Source organism: Perca fluviatilis, chromosome 8 (genome assembly GCF_010015445.1).
Source record: "Perca fluviatilis chromosome 8, GENO_Pfluv_1.0, whole genome shotgun sequence".
Taxonomy (NCBI): domain Eukaryota; kingdom Metazoa; phylum Chordata; class Actinopteri; order Perciformes; family Percidae; genus Perca; species Perca fluviatilis.
Genome location: NC_053119.1, coordinates 1,319,367 through 1,338,177, shown reverse-complemented (window position 1 = coordinate 1,338,177; position 18,811 = coordinate 1,319,367). Strand labels below are relative to the sequence as shown.

General features: G+C 44.5%; 1 protein-coding gene across 7 annotated transcripts in view; it reads right to left on the bottom strand.

Moving 5' to 3' along the window:
- Window positions 1–4,861: 4,861 nt before the first annotated feature.
- Window positions 4,862–18,811, bottom strand: part of phf21ab (PHD finger protein 21Ab) — a 58,125-nt gene continuing 44,175 nt past the window's right edge. For 4 of the 7 annotated variants that reach the window (XM_039807801.1, XM_039807802.1, XM_039807804.1 and 1 more), the window contains 5 exons: window positions 15,765–15,871; window positions 12,131–12,286; window positions 11,669–11,744; window positions 9,171–9,274; window positions 4,862–7,210 (listed from right to left, as the gene is read on the bottom strand). In XM_039807801.1, coding sequence (XP_039663735.1) covers window positions 6,113–7,210; window positions 9,171–9,274; window positions 11,669–11,744; window positions 12,131–12,286; window positions 15,765–15,871 — 1,541 coding nt within the window. In that variant the 3' untranslated portion in view covers window positions 4,862–6,112. Of the gene's footprint in view, window positions 7,211–9,170; window positions 9,275–11,668; window positions 11,745–12,130; window positions 12,287–15,764; window positions 15,872–15,990; window positions 16,014–18,811 lie in introns of all 7 variants that reach the window. The other 3 variants (XM_039807806.1, XM_039807808.1, XM_039807803.1) reach the window with 2 other exon arrangements.

The following is an 18,811-nucleotide window of genomic DNA, read 5'->3' as shown; positions in this document are numbered from 1 at the left end:
AACCCTCTAACCTGCTGCGATATTAAAAAAAAAACATTAGCGTTGTCGTTAAGAACCGACACTAAAGCAGTGACACAGAGACAGACAACATGTACGAGTTTTTCGACTCGCCAAAATTTCAGAGAAAAAAGTTGAAGCATTTTTTATCCTGTGATGGATTCCTCAGATCGCCTAGTTTCATATGACACAAATATCTAATTGTCCTCCTCTTTGCAACGCGGATATCCGTACTTTCTAAGTTTCATGACAATCCATCCAATAGTAGTTGAGATATTTCACTGTATAAAAGTCAGAGGGAGACGATGAATATCTGTGCCAATCGGTGGTTGGTTGAGCCATCTCGCGGGACAAATGAAACGACAAACTATTACGATTCATCCTCTTTGCACCACGGATATCTGCACGAAATTTAGTGAAAATCCATCCAATCGTTGTCGAGATATTTCACTGTAAAAAAGGGAACATGAATGTCTGAACTGAATTCACAATAGCTTTAAAAAAACGTAGCCTCTTAAAAGATCCATCTCAGGGTTTTATGAATCGGTATCGGATCGTTCAAATGAATAGTAGTATGAAGTATCGACTGAAGATGGATTTGAATCAGAAAATTTTCGTTTTTTTTTAAACCCAGCCCTATGGATTTGACAGACTTAACCGTACGAAACTTGAGAAGAAAACCCAACAGCACAGAGGGAACGATGAGCGAGTCGAAAGGAAAAGAGTCCGGACTAAAACACGCCTCCAGGAACCAGATTCAACACGCTGACGGATCCCGTTTCTTACACTTCTTAGATTATATATATATATATATATATATATATATATATATATATATATATATATATATAGATATCTCAAATAATAATAATAATACTGGTCGAACTAAAGGTGCATCGCAAAGAAAACGGCCATCACGTCTAGGCATCAACAATGAGTCTTTCCTGGAAAAGGAAGAATTAGGACTCAAAAAATAAACTTCTCCTGGCACTAAAAGGTTGGTTACAAAAAGTGATAAAGAAAAGTAAAATATATCACTTTTTATAACCAATCTTGAGTGCGTGGATATGTTTTTTTGTTATGACTGTTTTCAGCCATATTCCGTGCTCCTTTCCGTGTACTTTACTCTCTTCCATGAGCCATTTTTTAAAAATCTTTTAACAAAGCTGTCTTTCCACCTTGGCGAGCCAGCCAGAGTTTTTTTATTTTTTATTTTTTTTAACTACCTCTGACTTTTCGCTTTTCGTCAGAGTCTGCGCGGCTTATTTTTTTCTTCTTCTTAAAACGTAAAAAAAGTTTAAAATCACAAAGAAGGAAAAAATAAAAACACATTTTAGGCAACTCCTAGAACAACAAAACACAAAAATAACGGCGTAATATGAAGTGTAGTTTCCACTTGCATCGACTACTGGCAGCCTGAGGTGAAGGGACCGGGTTCGGGTTGGGAGGATTATCTGGAGGGTTAGGGAGATTCTACAAGTCACAGTGCAAGTCAAGAGACAAAATCTTATCTGCTGTTTGAAGAAAGGCACTCGAGGTACCTACTGTACAGAGGGAGAGGTCCAGTTTATCTGGAACTAAATGTTCGGGCTCGTTTTGAAAAAAAAAAAGAAAAACCTGTCGAGTGAAGACATGACTGCTCTGCTTTATCCCGGGAGTGAAGCCGACAAAAACACACACACACACACACACATACATACATACATACATACATACACACACACACACATGCACGCACAATGAATGGGATTCAGAAAGGAAATTGGGGGACATGTTTGTTAGGATTGCATCCCTGGCCGGTCTTTTTCTTTCCAAACTCTCCATCAGAGATTACATTTGTCAAGACAACACTGTGGCCGAACACGCTGGAAATATTTGGAGATTTTTCTCTCGTTACTTCTTCTAAAATCTTCTGAATGAAGGCAGTTTGTACAGCTGATGGCAGACAACATTAGGTGTTTGTGTCAGATATGATTCAGTTACAGTTTGTATGATATGAACAGAAAGACACTGCTAACAGCTCGCTTTAGAGTCGCCCAACAGCGCTTTCACCCCCCCGCAACGGTGTGCACATTTACTCAGCTTTTTCTCGTTTTAGAGTTTCAAACTGTTCCACGAGTCCACAGCCGTGCTAGCAGCTCTGTTCAGCTCAGCTAAAATGCTAACGGTAGCATGTTCGGCAGGTATAATGTTCACCGTGTACAATTACCATCGGCAGAACCAAACACAATCTTACAGTTTGTAGCTGTGATCCAGAATGAAAATCTGCAGTATTTAGCGGACAGTTTCTCTGCTTTGGGTAGATTCTACGTTTCATTTTAATCTGTTAAAAATTAGTTTCAAAATCTGCGGAAAGTTCTGCGTCTGATTAACAGTAAACTAAAGTCCAGCTGAGTCTGATAAATGTCTTAAGTTCTGCAGGAATTTAGTCATAAACCAAAGTATTGGACACTTTAAAATGTTGACCTGATAAAAAGTCTACAGATCGTGGCCGGGTTGGCTCAGCGGGTAGAGCAGGCGCACATATACTTCGCCTTGTTATGCCTCGACGCAGAGGTCCATGGTTCGACTCCAACCTGTGACGATTTCCTGCATGTCTTCCCGCTCTCTCCCCTTTCTCACCTAGCTGTCCTATCGATTAAAGGTGGAAAAGCCCCCCAAAAATCTCCAAAGTTAATGTGATTCTTCCTCTGGATGACTATTAATATTTGGGCCGAATTGTTAGCATGTGCTCATGGCACCGCGCATATCCGTACTAAGTTTCATGAAAATCCATCCAATTGTTGTCGAGATATTTAACTGAGGATCACAAAAGTTAATACGATTGAGGAATAAATGAATCAACACAAATGATTAGGATTTATCGCAGATATCCGTTATTAAATTTTGTGAAAATCCTTCCCATCGTTGTTGCGATATTTCACTGTATAAAAGTAAAGTTGGTCACCAAAGTGAGGGGGATTTGATCCTCTGGTGAACATGAATGTCTGAACTAAATTTTATCGAAATCCATCAAATACTCCGGATATTTCAGTCTGGATCAAAGTGGCGAACCAACCGAATGACCGATAAAAGCTGCTAGCACGGCTACAAAGTCCTCATTTATAAAAGTATTTCCACATAATCGTCTGTCTGAAGAGTTGTACCTTGAACACCTTCAACCTTTAGGGGGGGGGTGAATGTGTTTTTGGACGACTAAAAACGTAAGCAAAAGCGCTCCAATATTGCACCAAAAAAACAAAAACAAGCACAAACGAGAGGCCCACGTGAAGAAACAGACCAGAGTTTTGTTAATGCCCCGAACCCAACAAGAAGCCAGAAGTCATGATCAGTTCACCGGACAAAGACAGACGACCCCAACGGACCGACAGCCACCAAGCCTACCAACAACAGCGTCACATTTCAGCCCAGACATGCTCCCCAAAGAAAAGAGATGCGCTAGTCTAACCGCGACGCCCAACGACTCCACTTAAAGTCACACAGACACAGAGGGTTTTTGGATTTCCTCCTAGAAAAATATTGGCAATGTGGGGATAAGTCACATCACAACAAAGAGATGCATACTCTGTTTAATTCCATATTAACATACAAAAAGCTCTTCAGCACTTCTTTGTAATGCAGCAAGCTTGTGCTTTAATCTCAGGATTTGTGGTCTTGTCCTTTTTTTTTATTTTAGAGATCCGTCTGAAGACGCGACAACAAATCCTTCCGTTCAAAGGACAAAAAATAGTTCCTTTTGTGTTATGGTTTTTAATAAGCTCTCCTGTCGTCTAAATCTGGGGGACTTCCAATGGTCTGAAACGGTCGCATCGTTATCTTACAAACGCCAATGATTTGATCTTTCAATACAGTAAGCGGACTCGTCCCTGCTGAATTTGGAGACAACATCATTTTGGCAGTTCAGGATTCAACAGAAATGTACATAATGTTTTTTTTGTCAAAGATCACCACTTCTAAAAAGAAGACTCCTTCTTTTAGTGTTGATAATGCCAGTCCAGCAGGTTTCAGGAACAGAAAGCACTTATTCTGAAGACTAGGAAGACCTGAATATCTTTTCCTATAAAAAAGAAACACAGCCCAGATATAGTTTGTGTGTGTGTGTGTGTGTATATATGTGTGTGTATATATATATATATTGTGTGTGTGTGTGTGTGTCTGTGTTTGTGTGTGTTGACATTGCAATATTGCAATTTCACATTTAGTGCTCACAGTTGACACACTTGACTCACGAATGAAAAACTCAATCACTACACTTGACCGACACCACTTAAAACATCTGTTAGGCTACGGCGCCTGTTCCACCTCGTCCTCCGTACGCGCTGAACGCCACGCTCAGCGTCTTTCTGCCTGGGGGGGGGCTGAGTTGGGTTATAATGTTAGGGTTGGGGTAGTTACTTTTGGGGTTCAGTCACCAGAGGAAGGCTTTTGGTCGAAGTTCTGTTGTTGATTGAACACGGTTTTATGTTCGTAGACTGATTTGGGAGTTAGTTAGCTAACCCTAACCCTAACAACCAACCAAACCATCCCCGTATGGTTTGGTTGGTTGTTTGGGGACTGGGAGAGACTTTAGGTTATTGGGTTACAACGTAGTGTTGGGTTCAAACGTTACGGTTGGCCTGAAAAGTTACGGTTGGGCTCACACGTTACGGTCGGGCTCACACGTTACGGTCGGGCTCACACGTTACGGGTCGGGCTCACACGTTACGGTCGGGCTCACACGTTACGGTCGGGCTCACACGTTACGGTCGGGCTCACACGTTACGGTCGGGCTCACATCCTTACGGTAGGTTACGCTGCCGGGCTCACACGTTACGGTCGGGCTCACACGTTACGGTCGGGCTCACACGTTACGGTCGGGCAACGTTACGGTCGGGCTCACACGTTACGGTCGGGCTCACACGTTACGGTCGGGCTCACACGTTACGGTCGGGCTCACACGTTACGGTCGGGCTCACACGTTACGGTCGGGCTCACACGTTACGGTCGGGCTCACACGTTACGGTCGGGCTCACACGTTACGGTCGGGCTCACACGTTACGGTCGGGCTCACACGTTACGGTCGGGCTCACACGTTACGGTTGGGTTACAGTGTTAGGGTTGTGGCAGGTACGTTCGTGGTTCAGTCACCAGGGGAAGGCTTTTGGTCGAAGTTTAGTTGTTGATTGAACACGAGTTACGTTCGTAGACTGATTTGGAAGTTAGGGACGCTAGTTTAAAGGCGCGGAAAACGTAGGGAGCAGGGGTGGATGAAAAAAACCCGATACAACACAGTATCAAGTTATTTTCCGTGGAAATACTATTTCAATACATGAACGCACAGTAGCGATCTTTCATTATATTAATTGCACATTAGATAACCCTAACCTAGATCATTTCGATACATTTTCACATAAAATTGAAATTGACAGCCCTAGTTTATATGTAACGAAGTATGAGCTAGTTTGTTTGAAGCGTACTGAATCATTTTGGGGGGTTTAAGAGGGACGTCTTTATTGAATCGTTGCTGACTGGATAGGACAGGTTTGAGGAGGTTGAGATGGGGAAGAATAGGGGCCGTTAAGGATGAGACTTATTGGTTAAAGTTTAGGGTTATTCAAAAGGGAGAGGAGATCAGGGAAAGCTGCAGAAGACAAAGGCTGTTCACATTTAGTTTCTTGGGACGAGGGGACGAACAGGCTTTCTTTTCATACTCACATAATCACAACACTGTTTTTTTAGACCAGTAACCCCCGACAGATGTTTGTTCTCCGTTTGAAAACCATCACCCCTCCCAACCGAGAGAACGCAGGAGCCACTGAACAGGCACACACTGGTGTGATGATGAACTAAATCTCCCTTCGAGCATTCCCACCACGGACGTCTATCACTAATTGGCGTGCCGACACTGGAACGACAGCGTACCTGCACCCCTGCCGCTCTGGGTTTGGGGGAGGGGGGCTCGCCATGTTTCCAGAGCCGGGGGCTGGATATCTAACCATTGACACAGTCTGACGATACAATGCAAACAAACAACATTTATACAGATTGGCAACTTCAGGGCACCGTGCGGTGCAAGCAAAAGTCTTTTTTTTTTATATATATGTTTGAATTCCCGCAATTTTTTAGAGACAAAGCATTACTTTTTATTGTCCAAACTGCTGACGAGAGCTGGCAAACAATGCTGGGAGGGTTCTGAGGTTTTGCTGTTGCTGCTGTTGTTGCTGCTGCCGTCACGGTCGGTGATCTCGTCCTGTTTCTGATCCACTGCCGTCTCTGGAGGGTTGACGGCAGCCATCTTGTTCTCAGAGTTGGTGTTGCCGTTGTTGGCGCGGTCTCCCGCGGGGCTGCGATCGGCAGCGCGCGCCGGCTCGGCCGTACCGTTGGTCGTAGCGATGTTCGCGGCCGCTGAGGCAGCGGGAATGTCAACCAGCGGAGCCGCCTCAGTCTCGGGTTTGGACGCAACATCGTCCCCGGGCCCCGCCTTCCCTCCCCCGACACCGGGGCTGGCGTCTGCCGTCAGGATGCCCACGTCTTCTAGGACTGCCTGGTTGTCTGTGTCTCCACTTCCTGCTGTCTGGCTGTTCCCTGTGGCCTCGTGCTCTTGTTGTTTCTGGTTTCCGTCAGCGTTGCTGCTGCTATTTGTCGCGGAGCTCCCAGTTGCCACCTTCTCCACAGAGTTGGCTTCTGGTGCAGAGACTGCAGCTTTTTCAGAGACGACTGCAGCTTTTTCAGAGACGACTGCAGCTTTTTCAGAGGAGACTGCAGCTTTTTCAGAGACTGCAGCTTTTTCAGAGGAGACTGCAGCTTTTTCAGAGACTGCAGCTTTTTCAGAGGATACTGCAACTTTTTCAGAGACTGCAGCTTTTTCAGAGACGACTGCAGCTTTTTCAGAGACTGCAGCTTTTTCAGAGACGACTGCAGCTTTTTCAGAGACGACTGCAGCTTTTTCAGAAGCTACTGCAGGTTCGGATGTGACTGCAGCTTTTTCAGAGATAACTGCAGCTTTGGATGCACCGTGCTGGACTCTGTCCTGGGAGCTGACACCGTCCTGGGAGCTGACACCGTCCTGGGAGGTGACACTGTCGTGGGCGCTGACGTCCTTACCGTCTGTCTCTGCCACAGCCTGGTTGAAACTGAAGGCTTGGATGAGGCGAATCAGGTGTTTGACTTTCTCCAGGGAGAGATGCATGTCTTTCTGACGAGCCAGGATGCTGTTTTTGGTCTCCATGCATTTCTGATAAAAGAAGAAGAAGAACAGGGTCAGATGTGACACTGAGATGCTGATATAAAGGACATAGCTCCTTTTTAAAAACTACCCTCAAAACTTACTTATTTAGAATAGCTTTTAATACATAGCAGAGCTGTGATATTTCCCTTATTCCTACTTGTATGTTTTATTGTTTTCTGATTTTAAAGTAGGTAAGTATTGTTGTTACTTCATGTGAAGCACTTTGTTTACCTGCTGGTTGCTCTTAAGGCCCAGACCCACCAACCAGACGGCCGACTGTCGGCAGAAAGTCAGTCGGACTGATCAGTCTCCCCGAGGTCCAAAAAGTGCCTCAGAACACACCGAAATGATGCCGACTCGAGCGTACGTTCTGATCGTGCGTGAGACGTAATACGTCTCCATAACAGCAGGCGGCGCTAATGTGTATTGTTGCCCAAAAAATTTAAACCGGCAGCTGATTGGGCGAATGCGTCACGTGGGTCTGGATTCTCCCCGACCATAATAGACCTTTTCGCGGCAGACATGTTGACATGTCATAGTAGGAAAAGCACAGGTGTATTCAAAACCATTAATGATTAACTTAGGAGAGGTCCTGGTATTAAACCATTACTGATGGCTGCATTCCACTTAGGAGAGGTCCTGGTATTAAACCATTACTGATGGCTGCATTCCACTTAGGAGAGACCCTGGTATTAAACCATTACTGATGGCTGCATTCCACTTAGGAAAGGTCCTGGTATTAAACCATTACTGATGGCTGCATTCCACTTAGGAGAGGTCCTGGTATTGTTCATGCTGACTCACTGAAATATCTTACTGGGACACTTGATGGACCTGAGCCATCGTTAAGGTTATCAATCTCTGCTGTGCTTTTCCTACTATGACAAGTCGACATGTCTGCTGTGAAGAAGGTCCATGGCGGCTTGTTCAGGATACGATCTCATATTGTAAAAAAATAGTTCACCGAAACGCGTTTCTGAAAACATTTGAAAAGAGAAATAGGCCGTGCAGTTGCTGAATCTTCATTTCAGATCAACAAAGGTCAGATTCAAAGTTTTCCTCAGATTTTGAGAGACTCTAGTCACACTCATCCCGCTCGTCATTTCTGGGTTAGCTTTCCACCAATCAGATTGGTCGTTGAGTCCGACTACGGGACACACCGAACAGACTCGAGTCACCGACCTCACCAGACTGTCAGACGGCCGATTATCAGGCTCGGTGTGTCAGGGCTTTAAAACGCTCTATAAATAAATGTTGATTAATTGATTGATTGATTGATTGAAATATAACACAAGATTCCCTGTATTGGATTTATGACGGACACAGCTGTGGACAAACCAGACTTTTACACAACAAAACAGAGTTAAATCTGGGCCAAAAGTTTAGAGCAGGGGGGTCAAACTCATTTTCCCAGAGGGCCACGCTGGAAAAAGAGAATCCCACCGAGGGGAGACATGGAGTTTATTGACTACTTTTGTTACTGCATGTCACTTTTTTTTTTTTACATTTTGGTAGCTTTATACCTCATTTTTGTTGTTTTTGTACTTTTTTGTGGCTTTCTCAGACATTTGTCACCTTTTTGTAAATATGTTGCTTTTTCCGACATTTTTGTACGTTTTTTGCATTTAGTTTCACAGCCTGAATATCTCAGCTTCTGGGGGAATTTCTGAGTCTCAGAGTCGGTAAACCTGCCAAATTCTGCTTTGAATGTCAGGTAACTGCAGTTTAAGGATATATATATATATTTATTTATTATTATATATTATATTTTTATATATATTATTGTACTGAGGAGAGAAAAAACTAGAAAATATTCACATTTAACAAGCTGACATCACACAAGTTTTTTTCATAAAAATCCATTCAGCTTTTTGCCTAGAAAGAGCACCATGTGTGGTTGTTGAGTTTTTCGGGTTCCCAGCTCTAGTTTTCGTGCAGCCCTGAGCGGCATGTTTGTGTTTCTCACCGTTATGGAGTTGCTGAGCTGTTTGACTCTCTGTTCCAGCTGCTCTCGCTCCAGCTTCAGCTCACAGCTCCATTTCATCAGCTTCTGTTTCTCCTCTTCTTTAGCTGCAGCACAGAAACAGAAAACTCAACGTTAAATCTCCCCCGTCCAGCTGTCTGCAGTCGCTCCACGTAGGGCTGATTATGGGGTGGGTCTTTAACTGATCGGGGATCGGCAGTCATATGATCCTTTATGTCTGTAAATTCTACACCAGGGCCAAAGTCCCATCCATGAACGACAAGTCAATCTGGAGGGTGCAAAAATGACCCTAGGGGGTTAATAACATATGTGTACCGAGTCGACTGTTCTCTGAGACATGTTTTCGTGCTAATCGAATGTGTCTCTAGCTTTAAAACAAGCTGGCGCGAACTGCTGATTAGCTGCCAACGCTAGTCGTCGAGGCACTGGCAGAGTAAAAAGAAATCTCTATTTATACACCACTAACAAGGCTCAAAATATCACCACACTTCCACGATAGCACAATGAGGGTCCCTACATGTGCAACCAGTAACACAGCTCAAGCATGGCGTTCGTGGTTCAACTGGTCGTGACTGTTATCCCAAGATGGCGCCTGCTTGTATACGTGAACGCTACTGTCTTTATAAACTATCTTTGTAATAAATTTTGCGCCGGAATTGTCCTTTAACTCCATGATATGAATATAAAACCATATGAAGTGGAACGTTTTCTACATTCAAATACATTTAATACTGATCCATAAATTGTTAGTAAAGTTGAATATACAGTATTGGTTTAAGGGACATCTGTAGTTGATCTTCTCTACCTAGAAACATACATTTTGGACTGTATTATTACAAATTATTAGAGAGAAGTAGGCTGCCGAAAAAAAGTACCGGTAGTGAACTCCAGGTGGCGGTATCGGTCCAAAAGTTGACCAGAAAAACAGAGAACTCAACTATAACATTATTATCTTACAAATACACGCAGGGGTTAAAGTGGGAACTCCATCTCCAGCGCTACGTTTTGGTTTTTAAGCGTTTTTAAGTTTTGATCCCAAAGTGAAGAGTAGAAGAACTAATCTCTGTTTAAACTAACACGCCCCAGACCTCACATCTCCTCCTCATCCTGGAGGCAGCGGGGAGACTCCGCCCCCTGCTGGTAGTCACCATGGTAACGTTAGTAGCTTTAAGTCTCAGAGAACGAGACGCCGTGACCGATGAGAGCCAATCAGGACGGAGAAACGTTGGCGTCCGTGTCGGCGTTGCCAAAAGGTCTCCGTTTGGAGCCGTTGAGACTGAAACACAACGCCGCAGATTACCAACCAGAACGGGTCAGAAGAGTTTCCAGGGGGAGTGAGAGGGGGGAACGCCAGAGCAGGGGGAATGAGAGGGGGATGGCAGAGGGGGGATTGAGAGGGGGCAGCCAGAGCAGGGGGAATGGGAGGGGGCCTGGGAGCGGGGGAATGGGGAGGGGAAACACCAGAGCAGGGGGGAATGAGGAGGGGGAACACTAGAGCTGGGGAATGGGAGAGGGGAATGGGGAGGGGAGACACGGGAGCTGGGGGATTGGGGCAGCCAGAGGCAGGGGATGACAAGGGGAACACTAGGGCTGGGGGTTGAGGAGGGGGGGAGCAGGGGGATGAGGGAGGGAACGCCAGAGCAGGGGGAATGAGAGGGGGAATGGGGAGGGGGGAATGAGGGGGAAACACTAGAGCAGGGGGATTGAGAGGGGGAATGAGAGGGGGAAACACTAGAGCTGGGGGATTGAGAGGGGGGGAACGCCAGAGCAGGGGGAATGAGAGAGGGGAATAAGAGGGGGAAACACTAGAGCTGGGGGATTGAGAGGGGGAAGGCATGAGCAGAGGGGAATGGGGAGGGGGAGCATGGGGAGCGGGGGAATGGGAGGGGAAACACGGGAGCAGGGGGGAATGAGAGAGGGGAATGGGGAGGGGAAAACACTAGAGCTGGGGGATTGAGAGGGAGGGAATGGAGGGGGGAAACACATAGAGCTGGGGGATTGAGGGGGAGGCAGCCAGAGCAGGGGGAATGAGGAGGGGGAATGGGAGGCAGGGAGAATGAGGAGGGGGAGGCATGAGCAGGGGGAATGAGGGAGGGAAACACTAGAGCAGGGGGAATGGGAGGGGGAAAGAGGAGGGGGAAAGGGGGGGCAGCGAGTGGAATGGGGAAAGCTGGGAATGAGATGAGAAAAAAGGGGAAAGGCCACAGCAGGGGGAAGAGAGGGAATGGAGAAGCAGGGGGAATGGGGAAGGGAAACGTGTGGGAAGATACTCCTTTTTAAACTCAAACGTAGCCATGTAGATGCACCATAATGAAGTTGTTAATCGAAGGTGCCAGAACGCAGTAATGGATCGTTCCGGCCCACTTTAACCCCCGAAGCACCGGACTGGGACCCGGTATCGGCAGATACGATCGATCCATCGATCGAGCCCTCGGTCCAAGCGGATGTTTTGGAGAGAAAAACCCAAATTTGAACGTCACCTTCTTTGTAAGCGATGTAGGAATGAACGATAGCCAGCGTGCCGGGCCAGGGAATGGCTTCTTCTTTCTTCAGGATCTGCAGAGAGAAGCTCGCAGTTGTCACAGAAGCAGAGACTTGGAAATTAAAAAAAAAAAAAGATTTAAGGGGGTGTAGGGGGGTGTCGGGGGGGGGGGGAGGAGACAAATGTAGCCGCCACCCTGTGGTGACGCTGAAACAAGGGGTACAAGCAAATGGAGTGGATGGATGTGAGATGCCAATCTTTTAACTGACACAATGAGTGGGACAGAAGCACAAAAAAACGGCATCATGTTTTACGCTTACAAAGGATTGAACAGTCCCAAAAGATCAGGACAGTGTGGCAGAAGGCCGTCACGTACAGCTACAGCTACTGACTCTGATTGGCCCTTTCCTCTTCCCTTCCCCCCCCCCGACTCAGGATCAGTCGCGGCTGCTGTGGTTACCTGATCTTGACATTTTGGACAGATCCACATGCCTTTAGGAATGGTTTTCAGGGGCGGGTCCAGGCAGTCCAGGTGAAAAACACGAGAACACGTGTCGCACATGAGCAACTGGCCACTGCGTCTGCACACAGTGCAGAAATCCTCATGGATGTCTCCCTGTGAGGAAGAATTGGACCAATCAGTGTTTGCCCCGCCCAGCTGAGCCCCGCCCACCATCTGTGGAGAGGCAGGGGGGGGGGGCACCGTGATCGGTTTGGGTTTAGGTTACACTTGGCCTTGTTTAATATCTAAATGGACATGGTGTGTTTAGTTACTGAGCCCACAGAAAAGTTACTAGACACCTGGGAGTTAGAATGTGTTTTTAGTAGGAGTTATTAAAGTGTAATTTAGTTTTTTATTTTTCCAACTTGGACTCTATTTTCCCGTGTTTTTGTGTGTGTAAATGTGTGATTTGCATCCACTAAAAGTTCTGCTGTTGCCGCTGACAGACTCAGATTATTATTCTAAGTGTCTGACAACATTATGGGATGGATTCCTACAGAGATTGACCTTTTAGTTAAAGAGTAAGATCCTTTTAGTTTAACATGAAACAGCCCCGAAATCACCATCACCAAACTCCACCAGACTCCATGTAAATAATCAGGACTTTTAGCGTATGGCCGCATATCTCCACCAGACTCCATGTAAATAATGGTTTTACGTGTCGAGCCAGCATATCTCCACCAGACTCCATGTAAATAATCAGGACTTTTAGCATGTATAGAGCCAGCATATCTCCACCAGACTCCATGTAAATAATCAGGACTTTTAGCGTGTATAGAGCCAGCATATCTCCACCAGACTCCATGTAAATAATCAGGACTTTTAGCGTGTATACAGCCAGCATATCTCCAAATGTAAATGGGTGAATTAAGGGTTTATTTCAAGCAAACCAGAGTGGTGATTGTTGGAACAGTGGAAAGATGAACCAAGACGGCTTTTGATAGTTTTATTTAGTTTCTGTCCACTTTGAATGAAGTGTGTTTTACGATGATAAAAGTCCTGATTATTTACATGGAGTCTGGTGGAGTTTGGTGATGGTGATTTCGGGGCTGTTTCATGTTAAACTAAAAAGGATCTTACTCTTTAACTAAAAGGTCTATCTCTGTAGGGATCCATCCCATAATGTTGTCACACACTTAGAATAATAATCTGAGTCTGTCAGCAGCAACAACAGAACTTTTAGTGGACGCTGACTGAATACTGGACTAATGTCAAAGATTGTTGTTCCCATCAGTCACTTAGACACAAAAACAGGAAAATAGAGTCCAGGTTGATTTAAAAAAAAAAAAAAGTTACCTTTAATGGATGCTCTGGGCTACAGGACACTGTTCACTTTGTAAGACTGAAAGTAAAAATCAAGTGATGACTGATGATTATCAAATGGAGACAAACTAATGAAGTGTGTGTGAAGGTCTCGGGGTGTAAAATGACAGAGCTACCAGGCCAATAGAGAGGCGGAGTCCCGCCCCTTCCTGTGGACCGCCATGGGGCCTTAATTCAGAAGAAATGCGTCCGGTAGTGAACGGGGAGAGACCACTTATTTTTTGATCCCGTGTGACTTGAGCCATGAATTACACATATGAGGTTTGTCAGTTAAAAAGATAATTTATCAAGTGGAGAAAGTCTCAGTTTGTTGTTAAACTGAAGAATCAGACTGTGAAAATGTGTCGTTAGATTTATTTTAAGCGAAAAAGTCTGAATATTTTGAGCAAAAAAAGTCTGAATATTTGGAGCAAAAAAAGTCTGAATATTACGAGCAAACATTTTGGAATATTTGGAGCAAAAAAAAAAAAAAACGGAATATTTGGAGCAAAATAGTCAACAAAATTGAATAAATATTTAACATTTTTGCTCAAGATATTCAAAACTTTTGCTCAAAATACTAATGAGGAGTCTTTCTAATGATGCATTTTCACAGTCTGATACTGATACTACAGTTTAACAACAAACAGACTTTCTCCACACCCCAAATTATCTTTTTAACTGATGAAAATCATGTGTGTAATTCATGGCTCAATTCAAACAGGATCCAAACATATTCCGACTTTTTCACTCCAAATATTCAGACTTTATCCCTCCAAATATTCAGACTTTTTCACTCCAAATATTCCGACTTTTTCCCTCCAAATATTCCGACTTTTTCCCTCCAAATATTCCGACTTTATCGCTCCAAATATTCCGACTTTTTCGCTCCAAATATTCAGACTTTTTCACTCCAAATATTCCGACTTTTTCCCTCCAAATATTCCGACTTTTTCCCTCCAAATATTCCGACTTTTTCCCTCCAAATATTCCGACTTTTTCCCTCCAAATATTCCGACTTTTTCCCTCCAAATATTCCGACTTTATCGCTCCAAATATTCCGACTTTTTCCCTCCAAATATTCCGACTTTTTCCCTCCAAATATTCCGACTTTTTCACTCCAAATATTCCGACTTTTTCACTCCAAATATTCCGACTTTTTCGCTCCAAAATATTCCGACTTTTTCGCTCCAAATATTCAGACTTTTTCCCTCCAAATATTCCGACTTTTTCCCTCCAAATATTCCGACTTTTTCCCTCCAAATATTCCGAATTTTTCCCTCCAAATATTCCGACTTTATCGCTCCAAATATTCCGACTTTTTCACTCCAAATATTCCGACTTTTTCCCCTCCAAATATTCAGACGTTTTCGCTCCAAATATTCAGACTTTATCCCTCCAAATATTCCGACTTTTTCCCTCCAAATATTCAGACTTTTTCCCTCCAAATATTCTGACTTTATCGCTCCAAATATTCCGACTTTTTCACTCCAAATATTCCGACTTTTTCCCTCCAAATATTCCGACTTTTTCACTCCAAATATTCCGACTTTTTCACTCCAAATATTCAGACTTTTTCACTCCAAATATTCAGACTTTTTCGCTCCACATATTCAGACGTTATCGCTCCAAATACTGACTTTTTCGCTCCAAATATTCCGACTTTTTCATTCCAAATATTCCGACTTTTTCCCTCCAAATATTCCGACTTTTTCCCTCCAAATATTCTGACTTTCTCACTCCAAATATTCAGACTTTTTCACTCCAAATATTCAGACTTTTTCGCTCCAAATATTCAGACTTTTTCACTCCAAATACTGACTTTTTTGCTCCAAATATTCAGACTTTTTCGCTCCAAATATTCAGACTTTTTCACTCCAAATACTGACTTTTTTGCTCCAAATATTCAGACTTTTTCGCTCCAAATATTCAGACTTTTTCACTCCAAATACTGACTTTTTTGCTCCAAATATTCTAGAGTTTTTTGCTTAAAATAAATCTAACGACATATTTTCACAGTCTGATACTTCAACAGTCTAACAACAGAGACTTTCTCCACTTGATAAATTATCTTTTTAACTGACAAACATCAAATATGTAATACATGACTCAATTCAAACAGTATCCAAACATAACTAGTCTCTCCCCGTTCACTACGGGACACATTTGCCCCTGAGTTAAGGTCCCGTGGCGGTCCACTGGGGGGGGGAGAAGGGGGCGGGACTCTGCCTCCCTATGAGGATAGTGTGTGACAGGGTTAGTCCATCTCCCCCGTCTTATCGTTACTTACATCCCCAGAGCTGGGGCTGGGCAGGGGGAGGGGGCGGACGGGGCTGGAGGGGGAGGTCGGGGTGAGGCTGCCCAGCTCCGGGACGCTGCTGTATTTGGGTGGGCGACCTGGGTGAAATGAGACAGACGACAAAAAGACGGAAAAACAAAAAAAACACAAAAAGAAAAGAAAAAGATGGAGAAGGAGGGGGGGAGAAAGCAAAAAACAAACAGTCTGTATGACATACCTTGGAAAGGGAGTCTTCGTTGGCTAGCGTGAGACGGGCGAAGCGGGAAAAGGGAGGAAGAGGAAGTCAGAAGCACAGACAGCAGTGTTAGTGCAGAGAGCTGGAGCTAACGGTGGCTGTGGCGTGTCAGACGCTAAAGCTGCCTACACACGAGAGCTGGGCAATATATGGATATTATATCGATATGGTGATATGAGACTAGGGTTGGGCATCGTTTGGATTTTAACGATTCTGATTCCAATTCCGATTCTTCCTTTCGATTCCGGTTCTCATCGATTCTCAATTCCGATTCTTTGAGTGGTGGAGTTGAAACGGGTCACATGCCTATTTTCACAAATAAGAGCAAAGTTTTATTTTGATGCAACGGTGGTTTGCAGTTTTACAGCTTTTTCAACGTAAAATAAAGCCACACTAGAGCGCCGCTTACTGTGCTCCATGGCTGCAACACAACAAGCACCTGGTCGCTACGGAAACCCAAACTGCGCATGTTAAATTGGGAAGTGATGATCGGATTTGAAACCAAATCCTCCAAACGATTCCAAAACGATTCCAATTTTTGAACCGATTCCGATTAGGAATCTGTTCTCGATGCCCAACCCTATATGAGACTAGATATCGTCTTAGATTTTGAATATCGTGATATGACATAAGTGTCTTCTCCTAGTTTTAAAGGCTGCATTACAGTAAAGAGATGTCATTTTCTGAACTTACCAGACTGTTCTAGCTGTTCTATTATTCACCTTTACCCACTTAGTCATTATATCCACATTACTGATGATTATTTATCTAAAATCTAAGTGTGGAGATATTTTGTTAAAGCACCAATTGTCAACCCTAGAATATCGCCGCAATATCGATATCGAGGTATTTGGTCAAAAATATCGCGATATCAGATTTTCTCCACATCGCCCAGCCCTACTACACACGATAGGCGGCAAAACCTCTCTGCGCCGGCCGTTCCATTGATTTCCTACGGGGGTGGGGGGGTGGTAAGGGGGCAAGCGGTGGCGCTCAACTAGTCGCTGCGCAAGGGTTGGGTACCGAAACCCTACGCAACCGGTGGGAATCGGACCGGATCAGAACGCAAATTTCGGTTCCACTTAAAGTGTCGACTGAAATATTGTCCCTGTCGCTCCGAAACAGACTTAAAAATATCACACTCTCTCTTTCTTATTATATATTTAAAAGGTGCCCAGCCATACAAAACTGTTTTAACTTGCATTTTTTGAAATCTGTCAGGTCCATATGTGTGTGTGTGTGTGTGTGTGTGTGTGTGTGTGTGTGTGTGTGTGTGTGTGTGTGTGTGTGTGTGTGTGTGTGTGTGTGTTATGTGGTGAATGTGAAAATGAACTGCTACCTCCTCTGTCAGCTCTAGTCACTGAACAGATATCAGCAGAGAAATCAGACCAATCACAACAGCTGGTCAGTCTGACATCATGCTGCCTGAGCTCATTACTATTCATGAGCTCGCCCAGTTGGGCTGGGAAAAAGGATGCTGACAGCCAGGCTCTCATTGGCTAGCTGTTAGCCAATCAGATTCAAACAGCTTAGCTTGTTGAATATTAATGAGAATTGGCAGAAATCGAGCATATGACCCTTAGTCTTTGCTCCAGAAAACATGTGAATTAAAATGGGGAGGCTGTGCGGAGAGAATTCAGCGTTAGATGTGAAACAGAGAGTAACAGCTGTAAGGGGGAGACTCGTAGATTCAGTTTTAATATTTTAAAGAGCAAATGAAAAGCTGTAAGAAGTTAGTCGAGTTATTGCAGACAGTCACGCGGGTCTCTGTGATTCTGTTCGGAGTTATTTGAGCTTCACTGAACAGCAGAGATTTAAAATATCACGCGAATAAAAACATGGAAATCTATCATTAAAAACCATTTCATTATTAATGTGTTGATTATTGTCTTTGATTAATTGTCTGGTCCATTAAATGTCAATCCTAGTCTCTCAAAGTCTGAGCTGATGTCTTTAAATGTCGTGTTTCTTTTTAGAGTTAAACCCAAAGATATTCAGTTTATTATGATATAAAACAGAAAAAGAGCCGAAAACCTGAAACCAGCATTTTCTGCCATTTGTGCACGAAAAAAATGCTTAAAAACAGTCTGAGATCAATTTAAAAGATGACAACTGACCGATTCTTTCCAGCTTTGATCATTCCATCTCTGGCGATTTCAAATCTTTATTCCACTCCTTTCTTCCCCATTCCCCCGCTCCGTTTCCCCCCTTCCATTCCCCTCCTCTTCCATTCCCCCCCCCCTCGCATTTCCCCCCCTTTTCCCCTCCTTTCCCCCCCCTTTCTTCATTCCCATTCCCCCTCTTTCCCTTTCTCTTGCATTCCCCCCTCTTCCATTCCCCGCTCTGGCATTCCCCTTCCACCGTTTCCCCCCTTCCCCTCTTTCCCCACTGCTCTTGCATTCCCCCTTTCCCCTTTCCCTCCATTCCCCCTTTCTTTCTTCCCCCTCATACCCCCGCTCTGGCGTTCCCATTCCCCCCATACTCTCCATTCCCCTTCCATTCCCCCTCTGTTTCCCCCCATTCCCCGCTCTGCATTTCCCCCCATTCCATTCCCCCTGCTCTGCCGTTCCCCCTCATTCCCCCCCACTCTGGCGTTTCCCCTCTCATTCCATACTCTGGTGTTTCCCCCTCATTCCCCTCTGGTGTTTCCCCTCCATTCCCCCTCTTTCTTCCCCTCATCCCCTTTCCTCCTCTCATTCCAATTCGTATTTCCCCTCATTCCCCTCCATTCCCCCTGCGCTTTCCCCTCCCATGCTCTGGTGTTTCCCTATTCCCCCTCTCATTCCCCCCTCTGCGTTCCCAT